The sequence below is a fragment of the Monopterus albus genome, unplaced genomic scaffold (assembly GCF_001952655.1).
Source record: "Monopterus albus unplaced genomic scaffold, M_albus_1.0 scaffold304.1, whole genome shotgun sequence".
In the NCBI taxonomy this organism is placed as follows: Eukaryota; Metazoa; Chordata; class Actinopteri; order Synbranchiformes; family Synbranchidae; genus Monopterus; species Monopterus albus.
In genome coordinates this window covers 411,233-437,352 of record NW_018128184.1, presented here as the reverse complement: position 1 = coordinate 437,352, position 26,120 = coordinate 411,233, and the positions used below count along the sequence as shown (strand labels likewise).

General features: G+C 45.0%; 2 protein-coding genes across 4 annotated transcripts; both read left to right on the top strand.

Annotated features, from left to right (window-relative positions):
- The first annotated feature begins 817 nt into the window (after positions 1–817).
- On the top strand, positions 818–15,260 carry rsf1a (remodeling and spacing factor 1a). 3 transcript variants are annotated; one of them, XM_020623554.1, is made up of 18 exons: positions 818–1,066; positions 3,405–3,496; positions 3,694–3,786; positions 3,935–4,140; positions 5,442–5,572; positions 6,107–6,169; positions 6,579–7,995; positions 8,163–8,346; positions 8,436–8,642; positions 9,244–9,348; positions 10,273–10,352; positions 10,443–10,491; positions 10,871–10,983; positions 11,486–11,550; positions 12,115–12,289; positions 12,379–12,596; positions 12,801–12,992; positions 13,687–15,260. In XM_020623554.1, the coding sequence occupies exons 1-18, from the start codon at positions 913–915 to the stop codon at positions 14,472–14,474; spliced, it is 4,332 nt and encodes a 1,443-aa protein (XP_020479210.1). In that variant the 5' UTR covers positions 818–912; the 3' UTR covers positions 14,475–15,260. The 3 variants fall into 3 exon arrangements, with proteins under 3 accessions (XP_020479210.1, XP_020479209.1, XP_020479211.1); XM_020623553.1 differs by having other exon boundaries at positions 6,107–6,214; XM_020623555.1 differs by lacking the exon at positions 818–1,066 and adding an exon at positions 1,390–1,632 and having other exon boundaries at positions 6,107–6,214.
- Positions 15,261–21,301: 6,041 nt separating this feature from the next.
- On the top strand, positions 21,302–26,118 carry clns1a (chloride channel, nucleotide-sensitive, 1A). Its single transcript, XM_020623547.1, has 7 exons — positions 21,302–21,780; positions 22,431–22,567; positions 22,916–23,053; positions 23,674–23,784; positions 24,343–24,348; positions 25,115–25,288; positions 26,048–26,118. The coding sequence occupies exons 1-7, from the start codon at positions 21,662–21,664 to the stop codon at positions 26,116–26,118; spliced, it is 756 nt and encodes a 251-aa protein (XP_020479203.1). The 5' UTR covers positions 21,302–21,661.
- The last annotated feature ends 2 nt before the right edge of the window (positions 26,119–26,120 follow it).

The following is a 26,120-nucleotide window of genomic DNA, read 5'->3' as shown; positions in this document are numbered from 1 at the left end:
AAAGCAAACAAGCAAAATTTTACTTATATTGCACTTTTCAAAACAACATGTTACAAAGTTCTTCACAGTAACAACAACAACAAATGATTTTAATTATTAAAAACACTCTGGGGTTGATACTTTCAGTAGGTATGAGAACTATTGAGGCGAGGCTTGCGGTTGAGTCTCACTGATTGGTCAGATACAACACAACATCTCACACATGGTATTCCTAACACCCACTGTTGACTGTCATGCTTTTACGTCAGCAGCTTTGGCCCTGCTGTGGAAATCCAAATCACAAGGCATTCAAAGGACTTCTACTGCAGCTAAGGTTCTTGGACTTTAGTTCCTGGGAACAGAAAGTACCAGGGATTTTTTCAGTGGAAATGCACTTTAAGGTGGCACTGTAGTAGAACAAACATGACAAAGTGCCCTCTAAGTTGTCCACACAAAGAAGAAAACATGCCAAAGTTTTGTAATGGGTGTCTTGTTATGGGTAAATCAGAAAGGGCCCTAGAGTACCTCTATATGTTGCTGTTCTCTACTGATGGGGACCCAGTGGATGTATCAGCTGCTCTTTCTTTCTTTGCCCCTGCTCCTGAGACACCCTGAGTCCGACGCTGGCTGACACTTTGCATGAAATGATGATTTAAAAATATGAATTACATTATTTATATATTAAAAACATGATCACTTAGCTTTTAGTTCTTGAAACTGTTGCACAGTACTGTAGATCCTTATCTCTTGGTTTTTGTCGATGAGCCCAGAGCTCACGCTCCAAAAGATTTTGAAAGATTTCCCGGAAGCTGATTGGTGTCGTGCCGTGCAACTTCACACCGGCAGATGCTTCGCTCGCTCCATTCATTACATTCGTGAACAGTCGCATCCAAGCAACGAGCCCTCCCCTCCTGTTTCTCTCCGCCTGGAAAGATGGCTGCTCCGGCGGTGGTGAGAAGCTCCGGCCCGGTGCTTTGCCCAAGCTTCGCGGAGGTCTGTTCGTTCCTGGAGCGATACGGAGCGGCGCTAGACCTGCCGGAGATGACTTTCCCGCAAATGGAGAGGTATCTGCGGGACACAACGACAGGTGAGACTGGTAGTAGTGGTGGGGGCAAGATGTGGTGGAAAGCTGCGACACTTGAAACCGAAGGAGAGGGGGGCACCACCACCACCACCACCACCACCATCATCATTTTCGTGATGGTGATGATGACGGAAAATGTGTGTGCGTGTGTGTCCCGGCAGAGCAGCATCAGATTGGTGGTTTCGTCACCTCTTTCTTACCGGCCGGTTGTGGCTAATTTTGACCCGGGGCAGACTCAGTTTTTCCTTGAAAGACGGCCTCTGTTTTGTCCCACTTTCTAAAGAAACACTTGAACGTAAGCTGCTAACATTGAGCTAACCCCACTCCAAATTTCACCCACTTTGGACTATGTTGTGTTTGTGCTAAAGTTGGGGGTGGCGGATACAGACGGGGGTACAACATTTGACACAATAGTCTGATGTGTTTTAGTTAAAATCAAGTGACAAGCCGTCGATAAAGTTGACAAGGTTGATGTTGATCTGTTTTCGCTAAACTTGGCTTGGGAGCCATGATGCAGCACCGCCGAGTGACCACACTCGCACAACCAGCTAGCTCCGGAGTGTTGTCAGGTGTAATTTTTCACCGGCCTTGCCTCACAGGCACTCGAACACCAGTGTCTCGTGTGTTTATGTGTTGATCATGTGCTTTCGGCAATGATATTTCCTCAGTTTGACGCGTATTTCAGCGTGGTGTCAAATCCGACAGAGTGATGTTAGACACCGTGGATGTTATTTATTTTTTTGCCATTGGGAGAGTGGCTGTCTAATTTGCACATGCGCAGTAGGGACTCTGGATACAGGCTAGCTAGTTAGCATCAAGCATTCCGTCAACTTAGTAAAAGTGCATCTTTGGTGCACCTAGAGATAATTTACCACTTTAATGTTTGTCACGAAGAGACGTTTTGGACTAGTAGTTGTCGTGTTATTAGCTTTGCAAACCGTGTCAGCCAGTTTTGCTACCCAGGTTTCAGTTACCGTTAGTTCTGTAGTTTAAAGCGTCTATTGCCGCAAATGGGTTTAAATATAACATGTAATATTTGAACTGTAGGTATATGTGATATTTCGTTGGCATGTCAGGCATGCTTAACGGTTCTGTGCGAGTTGGGAGTTTGAGTTTTAATGTTGTAAAGACGTACCGAACCAGCAGAGAAAACTGGAATTTCCCGTACATTCAGGGGTTCCATAAAGGTCTCACATGAGGCCACACATAGTGATTTTTGTTCCCAGGCTGTTTGTAGCCCATAAAGGTCTCACATGAGGCCACACACAGGCTGTTTGGAGTTATTGGTGAACTTACAAAACGAGATTTTATTTTTATGTTTCTATTTTGAAATCAGAGTAGACAGTCATATCGTGACAACAAGACATATGTAACAAACTAGGGCTGCAGCTAACAACTATTTTCATCTTTATTTTCTTGATGAATCTATTTATCATTCAGTCTAGAAAATGTAAAAAGCACTCAATTCCCTGCAATGCATGTGGTGCTTGTTTTGACCAATCAATTGTCTAAAAACCAAAGATATTCAGTTTTTGAACATATAGGACAAAGAAAAGCAGTAAATGCATTCATTTGAAAGGCCAGGACCAGAAAATGTTTGGCTTTTTTGGAAATAAGAAAATAAAAAAGTGGTTGAATGTTTTCCTGAAAATGAAGCATTATCTGTGAGCTCACAGGTACCCAGGGAGTAGCTGGCACCCAATTTTCAGAACCGTTGACATAACAAAACAGCTATTTACCCAGCAGTGACTGAGCAGTATAAAATATTCATATGCTAGCACACCACCAGCTTTGTTCACAATACGTCCAGTGCAGAAAACTAAAAAACCTGTGTCTAGGGTTCTTCTGTTCATCTAGATGTATTTAAATCACATTGGTAAATTTGCTGCTAACACCCCAAAAATGACAGAACTACATGTCATACACATGATTTCCTTCACATTAGATGCAGTTTTCCTTTTAATTTGTTCAGCAGCGTTTAAAATGCTTAAAGACATTGCTGTCAGTTGTTTATCTATTGTTACAGGCCTGTTTTTCATGGTGAATTAATCAACACTTGTAAACAAAGTGTTAAAATACATTTTGAACTCTAAGTTTTATTTATATTGTTGTCATGGACATGGTTGGTTATTCTCACTGAAAATCCCCTAATAGAGCAGTCGTAACACTTTAAAACACGTAAAACTTCAGTGTTGTCCTATGTTTTGTGATATGACTGGACTCCAAATGAGTCTCCTAAAAACAGGCTTCAAGTTAAGGGTCAGTTTAAGGACACTTTAGCAGGACTTGACTCATAAAAGAAGAGACAGTCTGGTTTCTAATCACCCTGTGTGTCTTCTAGTTCCTAAACCTCTTGTGGAACTCCACGTGAAGCTGCTCAGAAAACTGGGGAGGACTGTGTCTTCTGACCGCTGGGAAAAATACCTGGCCAAGGTGAGGGCTATATATGTATGCATGTTTGTGGTGTGGAGTGACAACTCAGAACCCCCCACTTCTTTTAGACTCTTATGTCTGTTGTAGTCAACAGACAGAGAAATGCTGAGTGAGGAGAAGACATTACAGGAGATTAAACCAGATACATCAGTGTTGAGACAAACTTACATGCAGTGACTAATTACTGTTACCTGTAGGTTTGCCAGGAGTTGAACAATACCTGGGCGTGGGAGCTGGAACACAAGGGCTACCAGGAGATGTCCATGGAGTGCAAGTCTAGCATTCTAAAAGTAAGAGGCACTCTGTTTTTACTTGGTGTTGGTGTAACTGTAACTGATGCATCCAGAAGGTTAAAACATCTGCATTCAGTAACCTCTTCATCTGCTTTCCCCCGTTGATTACCTTCTGCTCCTCTTTCCACACATTTCTTTTGTTCAGTATCTCTGTGAGTGTCAGTTTGACGACAACCTGAAGTTCAAGATGGCAATCAACGAGGAAGACCCAGAGAAGATGCGTCTGCAGCCTATAGGTCGTGATCAGCAGGGCCTGATGTACTGGCTTCAGCTGGACCAGGAGCAGAACATCCGGCTGTACACAGAGGAGCAGGACGACTTGGATGGATCCACCTGGAAGTGCATAGTCAGGTACTTCTGATGTCTCAGTCTGGTCAGTATAGTGTCATAGTGTGTTAACAGGTCTCCCCAGTGTCTCGGGCTGCAGTCACATCTATTGTTATTGTTTTCTCTGCTCATAAAATTATAGTTTTTTCATTAGTGAAGTTTTGTTTCTGAATTTTGCTTGGTACGGCCACATTGCACATTTTTACATACCAGTCTTGGTTTACAGTTACATTGGATTACGTTTTTTACATTGGTTTATGGTTAGCGTAAAGTTACGCTACCTGATTTCTTTTCAGCGCAGAGGCTCTAGTGACACTCAGAACAAACTGACACCCTCAGCCCCTCCTAACTGCTCTTTGCCCGTCCCACCATGTCCTGTTTCCTAAAGCTACAATGTGAACAAGAGATGCCTGTTTGTGACAAACTGTACAAAACGCAGCCTCCAGTCTGAAGCTAGCGTTAGCTGGCTAACAGTAAATGTGTCAGTCCATTACTTCCAAATTATAATCATATTAATTCAAATACAAATACGAAGGAAAACTCATGACCATGCTAGGTCGCTAATGTTACCAAAATGTTATGCTTTTGGCATATTTTTATATTCTATATTTTTGGAGAGGCAAACGGGAAAGGAGGGAGACACAGAGAGGCCTGCAATAAATGTCAGCGGCTGGACTCAAACCGCAGACATCAGGCACGCACTGTGCGTGGTGTGTCACTCCGTAACCATTTGGCTACTGGGGCACCCAAACACATTAGCTTTAGATGCTAACACATCCAGAACGAAAAACACCAAATCTCAGTCCTCTGGCTGCTTTTAACCCTCTCCATGTCAAACAGCCAAACCCATGTTAACCCTGGTTGTTGCTCTTTCTTTGTCCCACTCTCTCTGTGCTAAAGACGCCACCTCTTCACTCTGGCAGCCGCTGGTTCAGACTTTTAGCCGCCCAGAGCTCCTCCATGGCTGTTTGACATGACTACTGGCTGGAAAAACCCTTCTTCTAACCTTGGCTAGGGGGCAGGCGGGGCTGATTTACAGACCGTACTTTGACAACACAGGGCGGCTGTAGGCAGCAGAGGGTCATGGAGGGGGGTGTGTAGCTGGGAGACACCAGGTCCTGTCCACTGTCACTGGGGTCATCAGACTGTAGGGGAAGGTCTCAGTTAATGCACTCTTACAGTAGTTTATTGACATTTTTCTTCAGAAAAATATTTGTCCCTGTCAGATAATTGGCTGCAGTATCTTATCACCCCTCTCTGTTCACAGTCTGCTGTCTTGATGTTTCATATCTTGTTTGAGCCACTTATCCAGATCTTCTTCTTAGGACTCGTAATGACCTGGCTGAAGCTCTGGAGCTGCTGAAGGCCCAGATTGATCCAAGCCACAATCACAGTCAGGACCAAGACCAGAACCAGACTGGACCCAGGAGTGTCAGCCCCACGGAGAAGGATGCAGGTATGATGAGCAAACAGGTCTTGCATTGGATCATAGGGTTTATACTATAGATGGAATTACCATTAGTGGATTGATGACTTATGAAGCCATGATGTTATAATTTCACCTTTTTGGCAGGAAATATTTCAGTATTCATCTTCTGTCAGTCGAAGCATGTTGAAGTTATGACTATGGAAAATGCAAGCAAATCTTCAGGTTAATAAAAGTGTCCGAATAACTTCCAAAAAAGACAAAAACTGACTGAAAACATCTTATGGAGAATAATCTACATTAGCTAATTAAAAGTTAAGATGTTTTTCTGAGAGCTACAGCCCAAAACAAACCAAGTAATCTTACAAAAAGAGGACTCTAAGATAAAATAATCTAATAATCTGAAGTGAAACAATGAAGAAATCTGTTTTCACACAGTGTTTTCTCTACTGTCTCAGTGAGAATTGTTTGAATGGACTGATTTTAATATGTGGGGTGAACTTTTAATCCACAGACTTTTCCACCATAAGACTGTTCTTTGTTTTTGTGTTTGTGATGACACAGGGGATGAGGCTGTAGGGAGCACCGACCACAAACCCTCCAGGACCACACAGGACCGCACTCATAGTAAGAAGCCTGACCCTGTAAAGGAAGAGAAACCCCTAAAACAAGGTGCCCAGATTAAGGAACATCTGAGACTAAATGTTTTTCAGTATATCTGTAAATCAACTTCAAAACATACATAGACAGGATCTGATAGATCTGATCATGCTTCACATAAAGTGTAGAGTAGAGAAGTGAAGCAAGAGGGAGAGTGGGATGACTAGCACCTCAGGTCCCTAACTGGACTGTACAAATACAGTTTTACATGGTTAGTGTCACGAGGACCCCCTACAGCTTCACTTCTCTCGCTGAACAAGAGGGACAAGAACTGGCCACTTTCAGCTTCTTCTCAGTGTGATGCAGATGTTTTGATGCGCTGTCCTTTTTTGCTTTTTCTAGGAGTGTAATTGTTTTGTCTTTTTTTCTTCTGCAGTGGTAAAGCAGGAGCAGACACAGCCTGTCAAGCAGGAAAACACTGCAGAGGAGAAAGAAGAAAAGATGGACCACAAACCGCCTGGTTTTGATAACCGTGTGAGCACGATCACTACCATCATCAAATCAGAATCCAGGGATGCTGACACTCCCAAAAATGCAGTGCCCATCGTCATGACACCAGGTGCGACTGTGACAAAACAGGAAATGAACAGAGAAGAGGAAGCAGAGCGGGCAGTTGTCAGGAGCAACCAGCAGGCCAAGATACCACTGAAGAAGAGGGAGCTTAAGCTTGCTGAGAGCTACCACAGCAATCACCTCAACAACAACAGCAGTAGTATTATTGTTTGTAACCCGTCAGTAATCCATAGCAAGGACAGTCATGGAAAAGAGGAGAGGAACGCAACCCTGTCAACGCCCCCTGGTGGTCCATCTGCTTCTCAGCAGCAGCTGGTGGTTTCTGCTTCGAAGCAAGAATTGACTAATGGGAGAGCATCTCTCTTTCTACCACATAAGGAGGGACAAAATGGAGTGATAGGGGTCATAGGTCAGCTGTCTGTTGTAGGTCATGTTGGGGTTATCCGGAGCCCTTCTGAACATCACCGAGTCCCCGGTGCTGAGCAGCAGGAGCAAAATGGGCCAAGTTTAGACCATCAGGGCTCCAGAGCTACAGAGGAAGAGGGGGAGGTGAGCCGGCAATCAGTGCTGGTAAGGAAGGGACCCGTCGAAGGGGTGATGGCAGCGGCACCTGCCGCTCCTCCTCCTCATGCACTGATGGAAGCTCAGACAGCCAGAGAGCCACCACTGTCATCTCTACAGTCTGAGCTCCCTGAAGCTGTAGAGACAGAACCAGATTCTCTTGGTGTTTCTCTGCTGTCTCAGTCCACACAAGAGCCCAGGAGACAGACAGAGCAAGACCGGGGTAGAAAAACAACAGAGGGACAGTTAGACCGAGACACTGAGCACAGTGGTCACCAGCAGAAGGATGGCGACCTGGACGAGAGAGAAGAGAGGAGGAGAGAATTGTCTGTGTGCCCTGTGGCAGAGGAAGGAAGTAAAGGTGATGATGAAAAGAATAAAATCCCTTTAGGAAAGGTGGAGGCAGAGTCGGGGAGCACCATTCCACCTCTAAAAATAGACCAGACGGATAAAAAAGACCACTGGGGAGATGGAGTCAATGGCAGGTTGGCATCCCAGGTTAGGGTGAAGGACACCGGTCCTGGATCAGAGGAGAGGAAGGGTCACCTGGAGGAAGCCTCCTCTGAGCTCCAGAAAGAAGGAATCAGGTTGAAAATAAAAATTCCTCCCCATCGGAGAAACAAGTTAAGGGCAAAAGGGCCAAAGGAGGAGGAGAAAGAGAGGGAGCAGGATGTGCAGGAGGAAGGGAGGCCACTGAGGAGATCTGCAAGGATCTGCAGGTATGTGTGTAAGAAAATTCATGAAGGGGGGGGGGATCAGAGACTAAAGCTTAAATCTGTCTTTGTCCATTATATTCACAGGCTCAGGTGGTTTGACTCTGAGCACTAATTCACTCACATCTGAATCCTTTTTTTACCTGAAGACCTTCTGCTTTGCCAACCCGCAGGCCGAGCTCAAAGGCGGCTGAGAGCCAGAGAAAGAAACCACAAAAAAAACAAGCTCTGGCTACTAGAACCAGGGAGGACGATGAAGAGGAGGAGGAAGAAGAGGAAGAAGATGAAGTGGAGCAGAGCTCTTCTACAAAGAAAGACAGAAAACCAGAATCTGTTGGGCAAATTAGGAAACGAAGGGTATTCATTTTCTAAATGTGTCCTGTGCAAATGAACTCAGGTTTTGTTTTGTGTTTTTTTACTGTTACTCTTCTCTGTTGCATGTTCAGGGTAAACGGAGGGATCGACGCCCACGATGGTCTAATGTTCGTTCGAAGAGACGCAAACTGAATGAGAGAGGAGAGGTGGATGACAGAGCGAGGAAACGAGAAGAGGAGAGTGAAAGAGGGAGCGAATCCGAAGAATCATTTAAATCAGAGGAGATTCCCAGTGAGGATGCCTGCACCCACTGTGGCCTCCCCAACCACCCCGAACTGGTGAGAGAGGACCATGTGTGGCTGTGTTGTATTAAACCCAGACAAAGTATCTGCACACATAACATCTGGCATCTCTTCAGCCGTCTGGGGTAGCCACTACAGCTAACTGCAGAGGAATATACGTCCAGGGCAGCTTGCTGGCTGACCTGATCAGTCGGTCATATCCTTCTGTTTGTTTCCATGCGTGAGGCCCTGGACCAGCTGTGATGGCCGCCCCAGGCGGCCGTCTTGTGTCTGCTTTCCTTGGAGTCAGAGATAATCATGCAAAATGATTAGATTGAAATCATGTTTATTCTGAGGACTCTCTGAGACTAACGCTGTTTGACTGCTGTTTAATGTGAGTCCTCGTTTCCCTTAAACTCTTCAATTGAGTTATTTATAACAAATTAGCATTAGCTATAAACTCGCTATACCCACTGTGAGGGCAAATACAGCAGGTTACAAAAAACTGAAGTTGTCCGTTAAAGAGTTGGTTGTTTGTATGTATTTAATGTAATTAGGGTTTTGTCACAGCTGGTGCTGTGAATGCAGAGTTGTCACTATGAGTATCTCTGAGTTATTTCACTATATACAGTATATATGTTTGTCGGTGTGTTCCTAGATCCTGCTGTGTGACTCCTGCGACAGCGGATACCACACTGCCTGTCTGCGGCCGCCACTCATGTTGATTCCAGATGGAGAGTGGTTCTGTCCGCCCTGCCAACATGTAAGCTGCGTGCGTGTGAGATAGAGAGACAGACTCTTACTGTAGGCATGCACAAAGTTTCATTCTTATCGTTCTGATCCTTCTGTTTGCTCAGTAATGTCTGAAAGCAGCAGGTGGTTTCAAAAAAGGTTCATTGTGAGTTTGTTTTCATGTTGATAGTAAAGCTGGTGGTAATGTTTTCAATGTTAGTGACAGTACACAAACACAAACTGAGCTCCAGTATTGATCCAAAACTTTACTGCACTACTTACTACTAAACATACACCTAAATATCCAAGGGTACTCAGATGTTTCATGTCCAAGCTTTGATATGCAGATGGTGACAAATGAAGGAAAAACCTGAAAAAAATCCAACCAGCAGGGTCATTGATCAATCAGCTGATCACTGTCCTGATGAGCTGATTGATCAGTTTGTCCCCAGAATGTCAGACACTGGGAAAAAGTCCCACTGTGACTCTCCAGAGCCAAAGGTGGCGTCTCCACACGTCTCATTGTGTCCAACCAACAGATCCACAGAGACTCAGCTGATTCTCATGTCTGACAAAGAAAAGCATCAGCTCCTCACATTAAAGAAGGTGGAACCAGAACATGTCGGTGACTGTTGCTTCTAAATAGCTGAGGTTCATTTTCTACCAGTGAACTGACTCATGGCTGCAGCTCTAGGTCACTGAATGGCTTCATGAGGACGACACCATGGGTCAGACACAGTGAGGGGATCTGGTTTGGAAGGAGGAGCTTTCCTCCTCCGACAGAGGAGACCTGACAAGGCTCTGGAGACTCGCCCCTATCGAGGCCAAGCTGTGTGATAGTGTGTCCTTTCACGTGTCACCCAGCTGTAGATCAGGATAGCCCTCCTTAATAAGCAACACGGGGCGTTTTGAGAGGTTTGACAGTGACAGATCTGTGGTGCTTTCCTCTCTTCAGAAGCTGCTGTGTGAGAAACTGGAGGAGCAGCTGCAGAATCTGGACAGTGCTCTGAAGAAGAAAGAGAGAGCAGAGAGGAGGTACTGAAACACACACTATGATCCACTCTCTTTGAAAGCTGAAATTCTGAATGATGTGGATCACTGTCTGTCCTCTCCCTGTCTCTCCAGGAGGGAGCGGCTGGTGTACGTGGGAATCAGTGTGGAGAACATCATCCCTGTGAGTAAACCACAAATCTCATGAGTGTGTCTGACTGAAGCCTTTTTTCCATTGTACCACATCAGTGTTAACACACAGCTTAATAATTATCCCTGTCAGTACCATACGTCAGAATATCGTTACAGCCGTTAGGAGGGCGCTCACTGTCACAGTGACCACAAGGGAAGCGGCAAGTGACATTTGGCAAAGCAGGCCTCGCAGCTTTCTGAGCTGCAGCCATGAAAAGCACCGACTCTGGTTTTATGCAACATAAACACAACATAAAAGTGCACGAAACAAACAGATTGGACAATCTTATGAGACCGACTTAAACCAAGGGTGGCCATGTGTCTGACCTAAAGATTCATTAACATTAAATGTATTGTCTTAACTGTCTCAGGAGGGAGAGGAGGAGGAGGAGGAGCAGGAGAAGTCGACAAAGATGAAAGATTCCAAAAAGAGCAAAAACCTGGGGAGGAGATCGACCAGGACCCGGAAACGCATCAGCTACAGGTGGGTGTGGCCTGGTTAAAGGTAGTGTGTGTCAACAGACAGGTAAGTTAAACTCACTGTGTAGTCTGTTGTTCATACGTAGCATCGATTGTTGGTGTCAGTAAAAATATTCACCAAACATTTGCTGGTTCCAGATTCTCCAGTGTGTTGTTTTGCACCGTTGGTCAGACAAAACTGGACATGTGAAGACGTCACCTTCGCCTCTGAAGGAACCGTGACGGGCATTTTTCATTATTTTCAGACATTATTTTTAGAGCCAAAAAGAACCGACCAGAAAATGATTAACAGATTAATCAGCATTGAAAAGAATCGTTAGCTGCAGCCCTGAGGTTCTCATTAGCTAGAAGACGTCTTCTTTCTGCTTGTGTTTCGCTGGCACCAACAGTTCATAGATGGAAATGTAGCAACTTTAGGTTTCTGTTTGAAGTTTACAAAAAGTCTTTCAATGAACATAAAGTCTTAGACGGAGGCTATCGACGTGTTTTGTGTGTGTGTGTTACAGGTTTGATGACTTTGACGATGCCATTGATGAAGCTATCGAGGAGGACATCGGGGACCTCTGTGGTGGTGAGTGGAGGCTGACTTCATGCTGCTGATGGACAGCATTATACATACATTTATTTTTACCTGTAGACCACAGATTGAAAGCAGATTTGCAAGACTTGAACCTTTGATCCTCATTTTATGGTGTTTATATCTGAACATGGGCTAAACCGCACGTTCCCGAGGTCCCTTCTTTGGAAAATCTGCAGCTCTGCTACGAAGCAACAATGTTAGCTGTGGCATGGATTGAATCTATTTTAAAAGGACAGCTGTAGAGAATAAATAGAAATATTTAACTTGTCATTATAATAAAGTAAATCCTAATGCAGTAAATCAATTATACGAACACAATATCAGTTCTTTAATCCATTGTCCACAACAGCAGGCAGCTGGAGTCAGCAGGACAGGCTGAACAACATGATCTGTCATTGTGCAGCCAGGTAGCTGCGCTCAGTCATTCAGGGCGTCTAGTCTTAAATGAACTTGACCTAAAGTTGCACTAAGCACTTTGTCACGAGCTGTGATACAGGAAACAAGTACGAGTTTTACTGAGAACCCAAACTTGCCTTTTGGATTATTCTGATGTAGAACCAGGGCGAGGCAAAGACGTCACCGCCATCTTGTCAGAGGAAGGAAAGGAGAGCCAGCGACCAATCAGAAGCCGGGCTCATCCTGCCAGGAACAGGAAGAAGCGACGACTGAATGACCTGGAGAGTGACAGCACGGCGGCGGAGAGTGAAGACGAGTTCATGCTCAGTAACAGGTACCACACGGACTTTTCTCCCTGGGAGGCCTCTCCTCTATTCTTTCTGCCAGTCTGACTTATTTATTCTCCTCCTCTTCCTCTTCCAGCTCAGAGGACGAGGATTTCGGTGCATCAGGGGCAGACGACGATGAGGAGGAAGATGAAGATGCAGGCAGTGACGTGGGCAGCTGGGACGGCGGGACTTGCCCCACACGGACTTTAAGAGGGGCGCCTAAACTCCGACCCAGCAGGACCCAGCGCCGGGGCAGGAAACGACTGAGACGGCGGAGACACTCCTCTGAGGAAGATAGCGAGAAAGAGATGGGTGAGTGCATGACCAGTGGAAACGGCCACAGGCCCAGTGTTTTCATATGACAGTCGTAGAGTTGATTGAATGTTTGTACATTTCTGTTGTCGTGTTCTGTTGACTGAGTGTCTGTGGGTTTTTCACTTGTGGAACCAGAGAATATTTTGGCACTGTTGCTTGATAAATGACAATGTTATCTGTAATTCATTCTCTCCCCTTCAGACTCGGATCAGTTGAGTGACATGAGTGACTGTGACAAAAAGAGGCGGGGTCTGAGGAGGGGCCAGCGCCAGCAAGTCAACTACCGTGAGACGTCCGAGTCATCAGACAACTCCTTGGCCTCCGCCGACAGGACCAAGGTTAAACCCCGCGGCAGACCACGTAAAGAGCGTCTCTCCAGCGACTACAGTGATGGTTAGTCACCACCTACACCTGCAGCATCGTCTCAAATCACAGAGGAGCCAGTAGAAACCACAAGCTGCTGGGTTTTACTGAACCAAGGTTCCTTTTTAACTTTAGCTTTTGCAAAGGAGCCTTGGTGAGACACCGGCATTAACGTTACAAACAATAAAACACATATAGTAGAATACAAAGACCATACAACAATATATAAAATCTTCAATAAACTACAAAGACAGTTGAAGCTACTCTACCTAAGCTGACACTGGGTGAGAGGCGGGGTTCACCCTGGACAGGTCTCCAGTCTGTCACAGGGCTGACATGTAGACAGACAACCACACACACTCCTACGGGGAGTTTAGAGTCACCAATCAACCTGAGCTGCATGTCTTTGGACTGTGGGAGGAAGCTGGAGAGAACCCACGCAGGCACAGGGAGAACATGGAGACTCTGCACAGACAGGCCCAGGGTCGGCCGGGGCTCGAACCCGGAACCTTCTTGCTGTGAAGCAACAATGCTTGAATAAATACATGAATACCAGAAATTGGATCTGTAGTGGCTTCTCGTGTATTTTATCAAATTCATTTCCTCTGGTGGGCATTTTCTTGTTGTCTTTGGTCAGGAAGTGATTTTGTCAAGTGTACCTCAGCAGGATCACCAGCAAAGATTTACTCACTCAACAAATCTGTCCTCTTTCTTTTTCTTTCAGCATCACCTTCTTCCAGAGACTCTGAGGATGATGACGATTATGGATACGAAGAGGAAGATGACCCAAGACGGAGAGTGAGCAGGAGGAGAAGAGTGGAACAAGACCTCCGGAGAAACAGGACAAGAGGGAAGCAGAGGAGAAATGAAGATGATGAGGACGACGGTGGAACTGAGAGGAGACTGTCAGAGAAGGAGGAGGACAAAGACAGGCGGAGAAGGATAAAGAGGACGCACAGAGAAGAGGAGGACTTGGAGAACATGGGCAGAGGGAAGAGGAGAGAGATCCTGTCGCAGCAGCGGCGCAGACGCCTCGCTCAGATGCTGAAGAAACGCCGGCCTTCGACGGACGATGAGGAAGATTCAGAGGAGTCATCATCAGAGGAGGACAGGCCAGTCCGCAAAAGACTCAACCGCATCGACTCTGATGATGAAGATGAGGAGGAAGAGCAGGGACGTCAAAAGGCTAAAAAGCCTTCAGCGACAGAGAGGAGGGCCAACAGTGATGCTCAGGAAAAGGGGAGGGGCCATAGCCTGTCTCCGTCAAACGGACATCGGACCTCCAGGGGATCCATGAAGCCTGGGGCTGGAAATCCTGCTGTGCCCAGGGACAGAGCAGGATCAGCCAGGCAGGGCAGGCACAACGGGCCCTCGCATCTAGAGGAGCAGGAGAATGAAGAAGAAGAGGAGGTGGAGGATGAGGAGGAGGAGGACGAAGAGGAAGAGGAGGAGGAGGAGGAGGAGGGGCAGACAGACTCATCGGACTCTGTCCAGAACAGTCCACAGTCGTGATGGCTGTGTGAACAACACTCGCTTGTTAGTTTCAGTTTTTCTTCGACCTGTCAGGCCTTTCACCCACAGACACCTGGAGATCGGACCTCTCTCTCTCCTCCACCTCCCCCTCTTCGCCCTCCTGCTCCCCCGTCTTGCGCTTCCTCCTCGCTGTTGTATCGTGGTAGAGTGCCATCTGTTTGTCACAGCAGAAACTCAGTCATCGTCACAGCCAGCTGGACCAAATCATCTCATCGCAGGACTGGCTGCACTTCCTGTTTCGGTGGACACGCAGCTGGAGGTTATTGTGACCCAAACTCTCAGCGTGTTTCCGGTGGGTCCACGAGGCAGGACGGTGGTAGATTCATCCCATCGGGGCCTCTGTAGTGTGCCTCATCCTAAAGCACCTGATCCTTGTCTTAGCACTTAACACCCTGCCACCACAGAGTGCGAGTGTCAAACCGAACACCTGACCTGACGCTTAGAGAGACTGATTGGATCCCCTGGTTTCTCACGTCTCCCCATGAGGATGTTTGGTTTGTCCATTTCTGGCGTTTTGTCTTTCTGCCTCCAGCACAGTGGAAGTGAACTGAGCTGTGTTTGTGGTCTTCACCGGTGCAGTTTCAGTGTTTTCATCGTTATGTTCCTGTACTGAAATATTACCCAGCAGCCTGTGGGTTAAGGTGTTCACCCACAAACTATCCACAGTTTGACTCCCAGATGAGGGACATTTGGCACACGTCATATTCCCCCGCTCCCAAACGCTGACTGTTTAAAAAAAATGAATCCACAAAGTCAGTTGTCAGAGCTTTTATCGCTCCACGTGTTGCCTCCCAGATGACGGACATTTGGCACACGTCATATTCCCCGCTCCCAAACGCTGACTGTTTAAAAAAAATGAATCCACAAAGTCAGTTGTCAGAGCTTTTAAATTGTTAGCGCAGCGAGCAACACAAACTAAACAAGGATTCACTTCCATTGTATTGTGGCAGAACAGACGGACGATTCCGATCCTTCCAATCGTACCTGGGTGAATGGACCTTTAGTCGAGACGACCCAGAAGACGGCCCCATTCTTTCTCACTACAATGAAGTGGCGAAAGCAGTGATGTTTACATTAGTCAGGTCCCAGTTCAGGAGCAGGATCCACTCTGGGACTGGACTCCAGAAGGTGGTCCCGCTGATCCCGCTCCTCTTCTTCAGATGTACAGAGAGTAAAACAGTAGTGGTGCGTTCAGGTGCTCCTCGTCAGCTAGTGGAGTCAGAGATTTGCCCTCAAACAGCCGACAGGAGTCAATACCAGTGATAAACTGGTAATCTTCCAGCACCAGCTGCGATGGGCCACTGTCAAACTACGGACCATGCAGAACAGATCAGTTGACTAATCATTCATTAAAGTAATCTGCAGCAATTCTGACAAGAAAATGCCAGGCAGTCTTCTGTGACGGCTTCTCAATCCTTTTCCTCTCCACTGTGAGAGCCAGAATATTTTTAGTTTTTGAAGTGATCAGAAAAAATGAAGTGTAATGACGTCACTGTAGGATTTAGGAAGTGTTGATGTGCGTTTCTCACTGTTTTTTGGCATTTTATAGTTTAATTCAACAATGACAAATCATGAAAAATAACCTGGCCGGCCACGTGTCAAACAGCTGATGCAGTTCACAGTGGGTACAGTTTCAGCACGCGTCCCGATCCAGGCAGTGAAATATTTGGTCTCTACATGCAGAGTTGGGAGGATGCAGCCCGTCAGCTAAACTCAATCTTCCAGTTGCTTAAACTAGAATAAGGTGTGAAGAAACATCTTCAGGACACGGGTCCTCTGCTGGACCGCTGTGGATCCGGGACGGTCTCTCTGAGCGTCAGTGTTCGGTTTCACGCTGCTGTGTTAGCAGGAACACGTTTGCTGTACATACTCTGCCTGTTCACTGTAAGATAATAGATGTTCTGTTCTTAGTCCTCTTGTAAAATATAGTGTTCTATTTTCTATGAGAAGGAGAGATGCTGCTGTGGGTGACGCGTGGATTGACGGGGTCTCACCTGCGCCGTTGATCAGTGTGAAATAAGACCAGCGTGGAGCCCGTTGGCCTGTTAAGGTCACCGAGTCGGTTCTGCTCCCTCTCAGCCCCGAGTCGGACACTGTCGGAGGTTTTTAATGTTTCGTACCCGTGAGGGAACCCAGGAGTTTTTAAGAAGGAACAAAGCTTTATTTTTTGATTGAGACTCAGGGGAGGGAAATGAATGTTGATCACTCATCAAACAACTGGCACCTTTGTTTTTGTCTAGCAGCCTTCTCCGCCTCTGAACAAGCATCGCTGTGGGGATTTCTGTTCGTCTGGTGAAGGAGCTCGAGTGGCAGCTGAGGGTTGAGTCTGGTTGTTGAGCAGAGTGGAAGAATTCCTTTAACTTCATTCGGTCAAATCACTGTTTAGTCTTTAAATGAGTTTGATCCTGCTGTTCACATAGGCCGAGCTGTGACCGGGGGGAGGCCTGGACATCGTGTTGAAGTTATGGATGGATGACGTCCCGAGTCTGGGCCAGTTCATGTTAAAACATAACACATTTATCAAAGTGCAAGTCGTTACTCATGTCTGCTCGGCGGAGGGGTCACTCTACAGCCACAACGCTGTCCTCACATTTAGCTCAGCCACATTTTTCCTGGCAGAGATACAGTAGCCTGCCTATTGGGCCCACTACATTTAATAACAGTCTGATGGACAAGTCACTGGAAACTGACCAAACCAAACCGGTCCATCAGAACAAACACGGTGATGAGTTAAAATCCACACTGACACCAAAAAGCCTGCAGAGCGACTGCGGTGATGTCATTCCTCAGAAACATCAGATGCAAACCGCAGACCAACGCCTCCATATTCAGAAATACAGCTAATGTGTTGTTCCCCCTGTTTTTCTTAAGTTCAGGTCCTGTGAAGTTTTATCAAGAGCTTTTATCTTCGAGGTTGTGAGCCAGAGCAGCAGTGAAGGGTTTTTATTTTAACCTTCACTTTAGTCCTTACATCACTTTTAGCAGTTTTCGAGGTGTCGAGACAGGAGATCCTCTGATTCACAGTTTCTCTGTAGCACCGTTCTGTCTGAGTCACAACATTTTAATGAGTCCCAGCCCCCACACCGAACAACAGCATCTGATGACGACAAAATGTTTGAAGTGTAGTTTTAATTGTTGTTACATGCACAGTTTACGCATCCGCAAAGCTGGTTTTAAAGCCTCCAGGACCAAGAAAAGTGCAGCTGTCGTTGGAGCAGTGCTGCCAAAAGTTTCAGACAGTCACAGGATTGTTTCTGTTTGACTTCAGGATGTCACAGAACCAGTGACTCACTGATTCATTTGATGGTTTTTATACAGTAGAAACTGGTCATGATTCCCTTTTAGGAAGTGTGTGCAGGGTTTGTGGTCCCATCTCTTAATGTCACACATCAGGTACAGGAGCGTTTTTATAACCACCTCTGTCAATAAATAAAAAGAAATGATTTTTATGAAAAAGTGAAGATTCATGTAAAGAGAGACAAATCAGGATGGTTCAGTTACAATCGGTCCTTTCCTTCCAGTTTAAAATGTGAATTATTGCTGCCTGGACGCACCGAGCGCCTCATACAATCTGTCGAAGGTCAGCAGCTCAGAGTTCGTGTAGTTTACCAGTCGTCTTGTTCATTAAAAAACAAAAATCATGTCTGTGTGAGCCAGATGTTAAATTATGACAAAAAATATCTGAAAATGATGTAGACCAGTTGCATTTTGCATCAGTTTCTGCTTTAGAGAAGTCGCTTTGCTTTTGGTCACAAACACAAGAGTTGAACCATCAGTTTGCCAAAAGCACCCAGATGTTCTAAGATGTTGACTGTTAACGTCATCATGGGGCTGCTGGGACTCGCACACTGGTCCAGCTGTGCCCCAGTCTGATACATTTGGTCTCTCCCCAGCCAAGTGACCACATGTTGTTTCAGGTACTTTCCTGTGATGGTTCAGGTGTCGTAGGACTCAGATAAGGTAAACAGCTGCTCCGGCTGGTTTTCAGACTGCTTCACATCCCCTTCAGATACATGTCACAGTGCTTAGGAAAACCCCATTCATGCACAACTGCAGAGGCAGCGTCATTTCTGAGCTCAGCTGGATTCAGTGCTCATGAAAATGAGGATGGTAGCACCACTCAGCTTTACTCCAGGTTTTAGTAGTGTTCACTTTTTTCTAACCCAAGGTGTACTTCTTTTCTTTCCTCAATCACGCTGGAAAATTCTCCAGCACAGCATTTAATAAACCCCTCTGCTAACCACCACCACCTGTTTCAGCAGTAGCAGCAGCAGCCTGACGCGTTTACGGGCCCGGAGTCATTCTCTGAACCTGGTGTGTGTTCACTGTTCGTTGTCAGGCGTTCGGTCCAATTCACCTGGATTCAAACAAGCACCACTGGATGGCTCCTTCCACTTTCTCTGTTGTACTGTTACTGTAGAATCGCTGTATCACAGATGTTTTCTAAGTTATTAAAACCAACAGGCATCTTCCCAGAAACCTTGTCAGAGCCTCATTTTTGCTCCTAAAATGAATAGTTTGATAGAAATTTGCTTCCAGACCGGAAAAAGAGACGGATTCTCCTGCAGCAAACATTTCTGTTGTTTCTGCTACAAAAACACATCAGAAGTTAAATCCAGCTGACCACAGGACTACATCTGCCTACAGGTCACACAGAACAAGAGTTTTATCTTTGGCAAAGTATGACTTGTACTGTAAGGATGATTTCAAGGAGCATAAAAAGTCCAAATTGAATTTAAATCTTAATTCCTACATATAAGTGTAAATAAAATGAATGTCCCCTCCAAGAAATCAACATTTCATTAAATGTCTCTTCTATTTACATATTATTTATTACTTTTCATATTTAGATTTTGAAATTGTTGGTTTTATTTTCAAATCAAATCAAGATTTATATATCCAGCGCCTTTTATATGGGTACATACAGTTCAAAGTGCTTTACAGATAAATGAGGCAATTAACCAAATAATAATAATTCATAGCAATAATTTTCTGTCAAACAACTAATCAATCCATTTACTTTGGATAGTTTGCCAGAGTAATTTATAAAATGTATATATTTTATGCAGACATCTTAATTGTAAGTCAAGCAGTCACATATTTGGAGTTAAAACTAGAGTATCTCCTTCTGAAATGTGGTGGAGTAGAAGTATAAAGCCGCATTTAAAAATAGATTTTGAGTAAAGTATCCATGTTTGAAGCATACGGCTCACGGTAGCACCATATTCAGAGGGTGAATGTCCTCCTCTAGTGGACACAATGAGTAACTACACCTGCAGTTTTCTAGCGTGAAGTTACACAGATCTAAGAAATACTTCCGGTACTGTATGTCCAAGTAAAACGCTTAAATTACTGTTGTACTTAGTGTGTCCACAAGGGGCAGTGTAAACTCATGGTTTTAAATGATGAGCTTTTAAAAACGAATAAAGTTAGATTACAGAGTTTATAAATTACATAAAGACCTGAAGAAAAAGTATATTCGAGTTAATATCCTCAATCAGCTCATTAAACAATATCATATTATAAACACTATTTATTTTTCTCCCTTACTGTTCTTCTGCTGTTTATTTAAACTTCCCTTTTTTGTTGGATTGGATTTTTTACTTTATGATGTTTCAAAGATTTTTATTGTCAGTTCACCATATGTGCAGGACATACAGAAAATCGAAATATCGTTTCTTTCTCACCTAGTATTGAATGCCATACAATTTAGGAAACTGAAATAGAATAAAAGCAGAGTAAAAATAGACTAAAAGGAATTAGAAAACTAAGTCACTAAGTAAGTGATTAGGATAAAACTAAACGGTACAACCTAATAGGCTATGACTCAAACCATGTACAATCAGCGACAGAAGTGCAAATAAGAAGATTGTCAGATGGTTGTGAGATTGATGCACAAGTGCAAATGACCAACAGCAACAGATATGACGGTAAAAAACAGTCAGCAGCAGATTGACATGTACACTTACACTGCTATCATAATAAAATAGGAATTAGAAATCCATCTTGATTAAACAAATTTCCGCGGTACATCAGCAGGTGGAGGAACACCTTGGAAGGCGGAGGTCTGTGTTGGAAAGAAGAGGAATGAAAGTCAGTTGTAGTAAGACAGAATACATGTGTATGAATGAGAGGGAGGGAAGTGGAACAATGTGTGAGGAGTGTTGTGTGACAGAAGAGTGTCAGCAAGAATCAAAGGAAAGGTGTACAAGACAGTAGTGAGACCAGCTATGCTGTATGGGTTAGAGACTGTAGCAGTGAGGAAAAGACAAGAGGCAGAGATGGAGGTAGCAGAGATGAGGATGTTGAGGTTCTCTTTAGGAGTGACCAGGATGGACAGGATTAGGAATGAGCACATCAGAGGGACAGCTCAGGTCGGCTGTTTTGGGGACAAGGTCAGAGAGGCCAGATTGAGATGGTTTGGACATGTGCAGAGGAGGGGTAGTGGTTATATTGGTAGAAGGATGTTGGAGATGGAGCTGCCAGGCAAGAGGTCAAGAGGAAGGCCAAAGAGGAGATATATGGATGTGCTAAAAGAGGACATGAAGTTAATTGGGGTGAGAGTAGAGGATGCTGAGGATAGAGTTAGGTGGAAACAGATGATTCGCTGTGGCGACCTCTAACAGGAACAGCCGGAAGAAGAAGAAGAAGAAGAAGTCCTACTGGAGCACGGTGTCATTGAAGCCTCGAGTAATGAACCATCTGTGTGAATACTGTGTCGAAACTTCAACAAAGCTTCATCGTCCATCACTAGGTGTAAAGTTAGACGCATATCATAACACTTCCGCTTTCAAAATAATTTTTTTAAGCGTGGCCCTGAATGAAGAACTTACGTGTGGACGTAAAGAGGATGTCACGTGACCATTTTGCGTCGCTACGTTTCGCTTGGTGCTGTGGGTTTCCAGCTTCAACAACAGTTTATCTCGTGTATTTTGCCACTTTGAGCCACGTGTTTATTCTCTGAACGGCCCAGCTGGTTTCATTAGTCCCGGAGAAGACACAGACTCCAGGGCAGTTTATTTACCTCAAGCTGTGGAGGACTTGTTTTCTGATTAGTTACTTAACCCGGGTTAAATTAGCAAGCCTCGCACAGCTTCGTGTTGACGCCGGAGTCCGGGTTGCTTCCTTTCCGGCAGTCTCATCCAGCGGGTCTGCACACGTTAACGATGGTTCTACTTAAAAACCTCCGTCCTCCCACCGAGGGAGTGCGGCACGAGCAAGCCGAGACCACGGCGGTGATGGACGGCCAGATGTTGGGCTGCGGCAAGCTGTACGTCGCCGAAACGTAAGTGGTGCACGTGGCGCCTGTTTCAGGTGGAGGTGAGAGTGCGTGGTGACCACAGACACGCAGCTTTATTACACCAACACACGAGTCAGAAAGAGTGACAACTGATAAAATCGGTCCATGACACCACACCTCTATTGATGTGCACTTCCGGAGCAGACATTTCAAAATAATAAGCAACCAATTGGTTAGTTTAAAAAACAAAACAAAAGAAAGCATTCTCCAGTGTTGCATGGAGTCGCGGATAAATCGATTAGTTGATTTGCAAAATTGATTGGCAACTATTTTGATGGTTGATTAATCGTTTTATAAACAAACACGCTGCCGATATTCTCACGTGTGAGGGCCAGTGATTCGATAATGAAAAACATTTTGCAGCTTCCAGCTTGTCAAATGTGAGGATTTTATGAGGTTCCCCCTGGAAATACTCAACAGTAATAAATATTAAACTTTTGTGGGGGTCTTGGTGGACCAAGACCACCCTCTCCGTGTGCTTCCTGCCACTGTCAAACAATTCTTTGAAGACAAAACACCTTTAAATGTATCTTACAACATGTGTCCAGCTGCCAGTGGCTCTGCAGCTTGAACTTGACCAACAATAACCAGCTGTGTGTGTGTGTGTGTGTGTGTGTGTGTTTTCTTTTTCTCAGGCGTCTGTTGTGGTTCGATAACTCTGGAATGGGTTTTTCTCTGGAATATCCCACCATCGGCCTGCACGCCATCTCCAGAGATGTCAGCGCGTACCCACAGGAACATCTGTATGTCATGGTCAACGGCAAACTCGGCGGTGAGGGGAACTCAAAGTATAAAACTTGCATTTGTTGTTACTGTAGATCCAGGAGGGTGGAAGACTCACATTTGGCATCTGCACTCTTAGTTTTTGGCTGATATTTGTCATTAAACAAGGGCGGGTTTGTTTAGTGCCACCACATACAGATCAGTACTAAAGGCTTCTTCATCCAGGGCGTCAGTCGCACACCCTACACACGATAAAGTCTCTAGTTTTAAATTTTGAGATGATGAGAAATCTGCCTGACCCATATATTTCAGAAAGTATTTGCTTTTTGTTGAAGATCTATTTTGAACTGGGTGAACTGGTTTCTGACCGGTTCGTTTTCACCTTCATTCGTCCCAGATGAGAACGAGTCAGATATGGCAGAGAAAGAAGCTGGCGACGACGACGACAGCAGTAGTAGCAGCAGCAGCGGTGGTGATGATGGTGAAGAAGGGCCGATCACAGAGATTCGGTTTGTGCCCAGTGACAAGACGGCATGTGAGTGATCACATGATGCTGGCTGACATGTTCCTTCATCACCGTAAACACACACCCTGTGGTTTATTCTGACTCGGTCCCTCAGTCACTATCCTGCTGCCACAAATACTCACTAGAGAATAAATATGGATTCATCCACTGCAGAAAATAGTCCCCAGCAAATGCCCTGTTTCCTCTTGTTTGCAAAAAAAAAAAACTACTGAGCTTTAAGAAATGAAACTAAATACTTTTGAAGTGTATATGTTTGTTTTATCAATGTGCTCGGAGCCAGAAGATGAGGTGGGACATCAGAAAGTGTGGAGAGAGAGTGAAACAGTTTTGGTTTTGGCCTGTTCAGGAGATTTGATAGAAAAATGTATATTATTGCCAGTAGCTAAATACTTTTAAATTCATTTGTTGGCTCAAAGCTGAGTTCACACACACACACACACACACACACACACACACACACACACACGTGCAGGTTTATTAACATAAAAATAAAATGATGAGCATTAGTTCTGAAGTATTTTTTTACTCAAGAAATTTGACACAGTGACTGTTGACACTGGTAATTAGAGTTGGAGGCGGCGCTGCCTCTAGTGCACCAGCTCATTTGTGTGTGTGTGTTGTACTTTCAGTGGAGCTGATGTTCACAGCGATGTGTGAGTGCCAGGCTCTGCACCCCGACCCAGAGGATGACGACTCCGACAACGACTTCGAAGGAGACGAGTATGATGTGGAGGAGGCTGGTGAGGAAAACATATACACAACAACAAATCCCTGAGCGCACACAGGCGACCGGCTGGGGGCAGCTGGTGTCAGACAAATTAACATTTGCCAGTCTGTCCAGAAACATTCTGGTATCAGTGCTCACTCAGCTTTGCTAGAAACACACAGTTGATCCAAAACCAATGTAGAATATACACAACCTCAGCAAATTGTTAGAGTGGGCAGTTGCAGACGTGGGAGTAGTAGTCCACACAATTCTAAGCACAAAATAGTGAAGACTTGGAAAGAAAATAAACAGATGTAGCAAAAAACAGTTCAGGCTAAAAATGTTCAAAGGATGAGGTCAAGTCTCGACTTCAGTTTTTCATTTGTGGTTTATCCAGTAAGTCTAATGGAAAGATTTGACCGTGGTTTTCAGCTTGGAGATGTTTTGTCTGATGAGACCGAAGCTGTTTATCTCACAGATTTAGATGGTTACGTTGTGGAGATACAGGTTTTCACCAGACAGTGTGACTATGAAATGTTGACTCGTGTGTTTTCTGCTTCTCTCCCTGGTTTTCTGGGCTCTGACGCTGCAGAGGCAGGTAAGATGTCCGACACTCCTCACTGCACATTTACACAACGCCTTCTGTTGAACATTTTACTTTAGGAGTACAGAGCACGTTCACTCCAATTATTTTAACAGTCAGCGTATCCAAAGTTGGCACTGAGCGCTTCTTCAGATTTGTAGGCTTTATGGCTGGAGGTGGCGCAGCTGATGTCGTCATCCTGATGTGGGTTTGTTTTCTTTCTCACTGTTTTGTGCACAGTCACAGGAACATGCATGTCTTTCTCAACCAACACCAAACTTTTGTTCCTCGTTTATTTATCTACATTTATCTAATATTTAATATTAGTTTACTATAATGTAACATGTAAATCGCAGTTTGATCTGTTGTGGTAATGTTAAGTTTAAAAAAAAAACAAAAAGAATTTGTGACTTGTAGCCACAGTGTGAACTGACTTCTCCTTAACACAGCCGTGCGCCCTGCACACATGAACCGGAAACGGTCGCACTAGTGCTGCTCTGTACATTTTAATTTAGATGCATGTATTGTTTCATGTTAAGAGAGAGGTTCTATGAAATGTGCCAAAACAAACGAAAGACATAATGTGATAAACAGGCCTACAGAGCATCTTGAGCCACTCGGCGTGAGGGCCGCGGCCCCGTGGGGTGCTCTGTATGTGTGTAGAATTACATCCAAGTGCGTTTAGCTCTTATAAATGCTATTTACTGGGTACAAGTAAAACGTTTCCAAATGTTGACACCAAGAACATGACCAGAGAGGCTTTTGTTTCCCCACCACCCAGAGCACGGTCACGCTGATGTCCCAACTTTCTACACTTGTGATGAAGGCCTGTCGGCACTCACGCAGGAGGGCCAGGCCACACTGGAGAGGCTGGAGGGCATGTTGGCCCAGTCGGTGTCTCAGCAGTACCACATGGCCGGGGTCAGAACGGAAGGAAGCAGCGCTGAGTTGGAAGGTTTGCCTCACAGCCACACAGCAGCCTGGGGACTGTTTTAGTTGTTGCTGATGCAGCATAGAAACAAATCATCCCATTTACAATGGCACGTTTAAAGCCTTGACATCAACAAACGGAGGCGGTGCAGTTGTCCAGTTGTCTTCACACAAGTGGTGCATGTTTGGTTGTGATTGCAGTGAATAGTCCTGCCCCAGAGAAACATTGTCCATTTCAAATTACATCTACAAGACAAAGTGTGCAGAAAGTGAAGGGGTCTAAGTACCATCTGAGAATACTTGTGAAAAATCACTATGTTGAGTAAATGGGCTAACGTGCTCCCTTCTATGTCGCACCTGCGTTATAGTGATGAAACAGTTTCTGCAGTTTACTGAAGAACAAAGCCTGTGCACAGCCTGCATCAGTTTGTACAGTCAGAGTGAGGGGGCAACTTCCAGAAAATTATTTAAAATTTGTGACGTACAATAACTATAGGTGATGCCATACTTTCCAGACTATAAGCCGCTACTTTTGTCTCTTCATGCACACACCCTCATCATGGAAAACACACGATGAAATGCATATGATGCTGCTTCAAGTTACAGTTGATCGATCTGGCTGTCGAAATATCTCATGTTACAACGTGGACACCGCGGCCCACTGTAGTGGGTGTGGTTTATAGTTTGGAAATTACTGTATGTTGGTGGTGTTTTGCACAAATATGCATCATGAGATTTACAGCATTTTTCAAGCTGTTGGTCTGAGCGTGTTTGTCGCTGACAGATGGTATGGAGGTAGACGCTGCAGCGATGGAGGCCGGTCAGTTTGAGGATGCAGACGTCGAGCACTGGTAAGT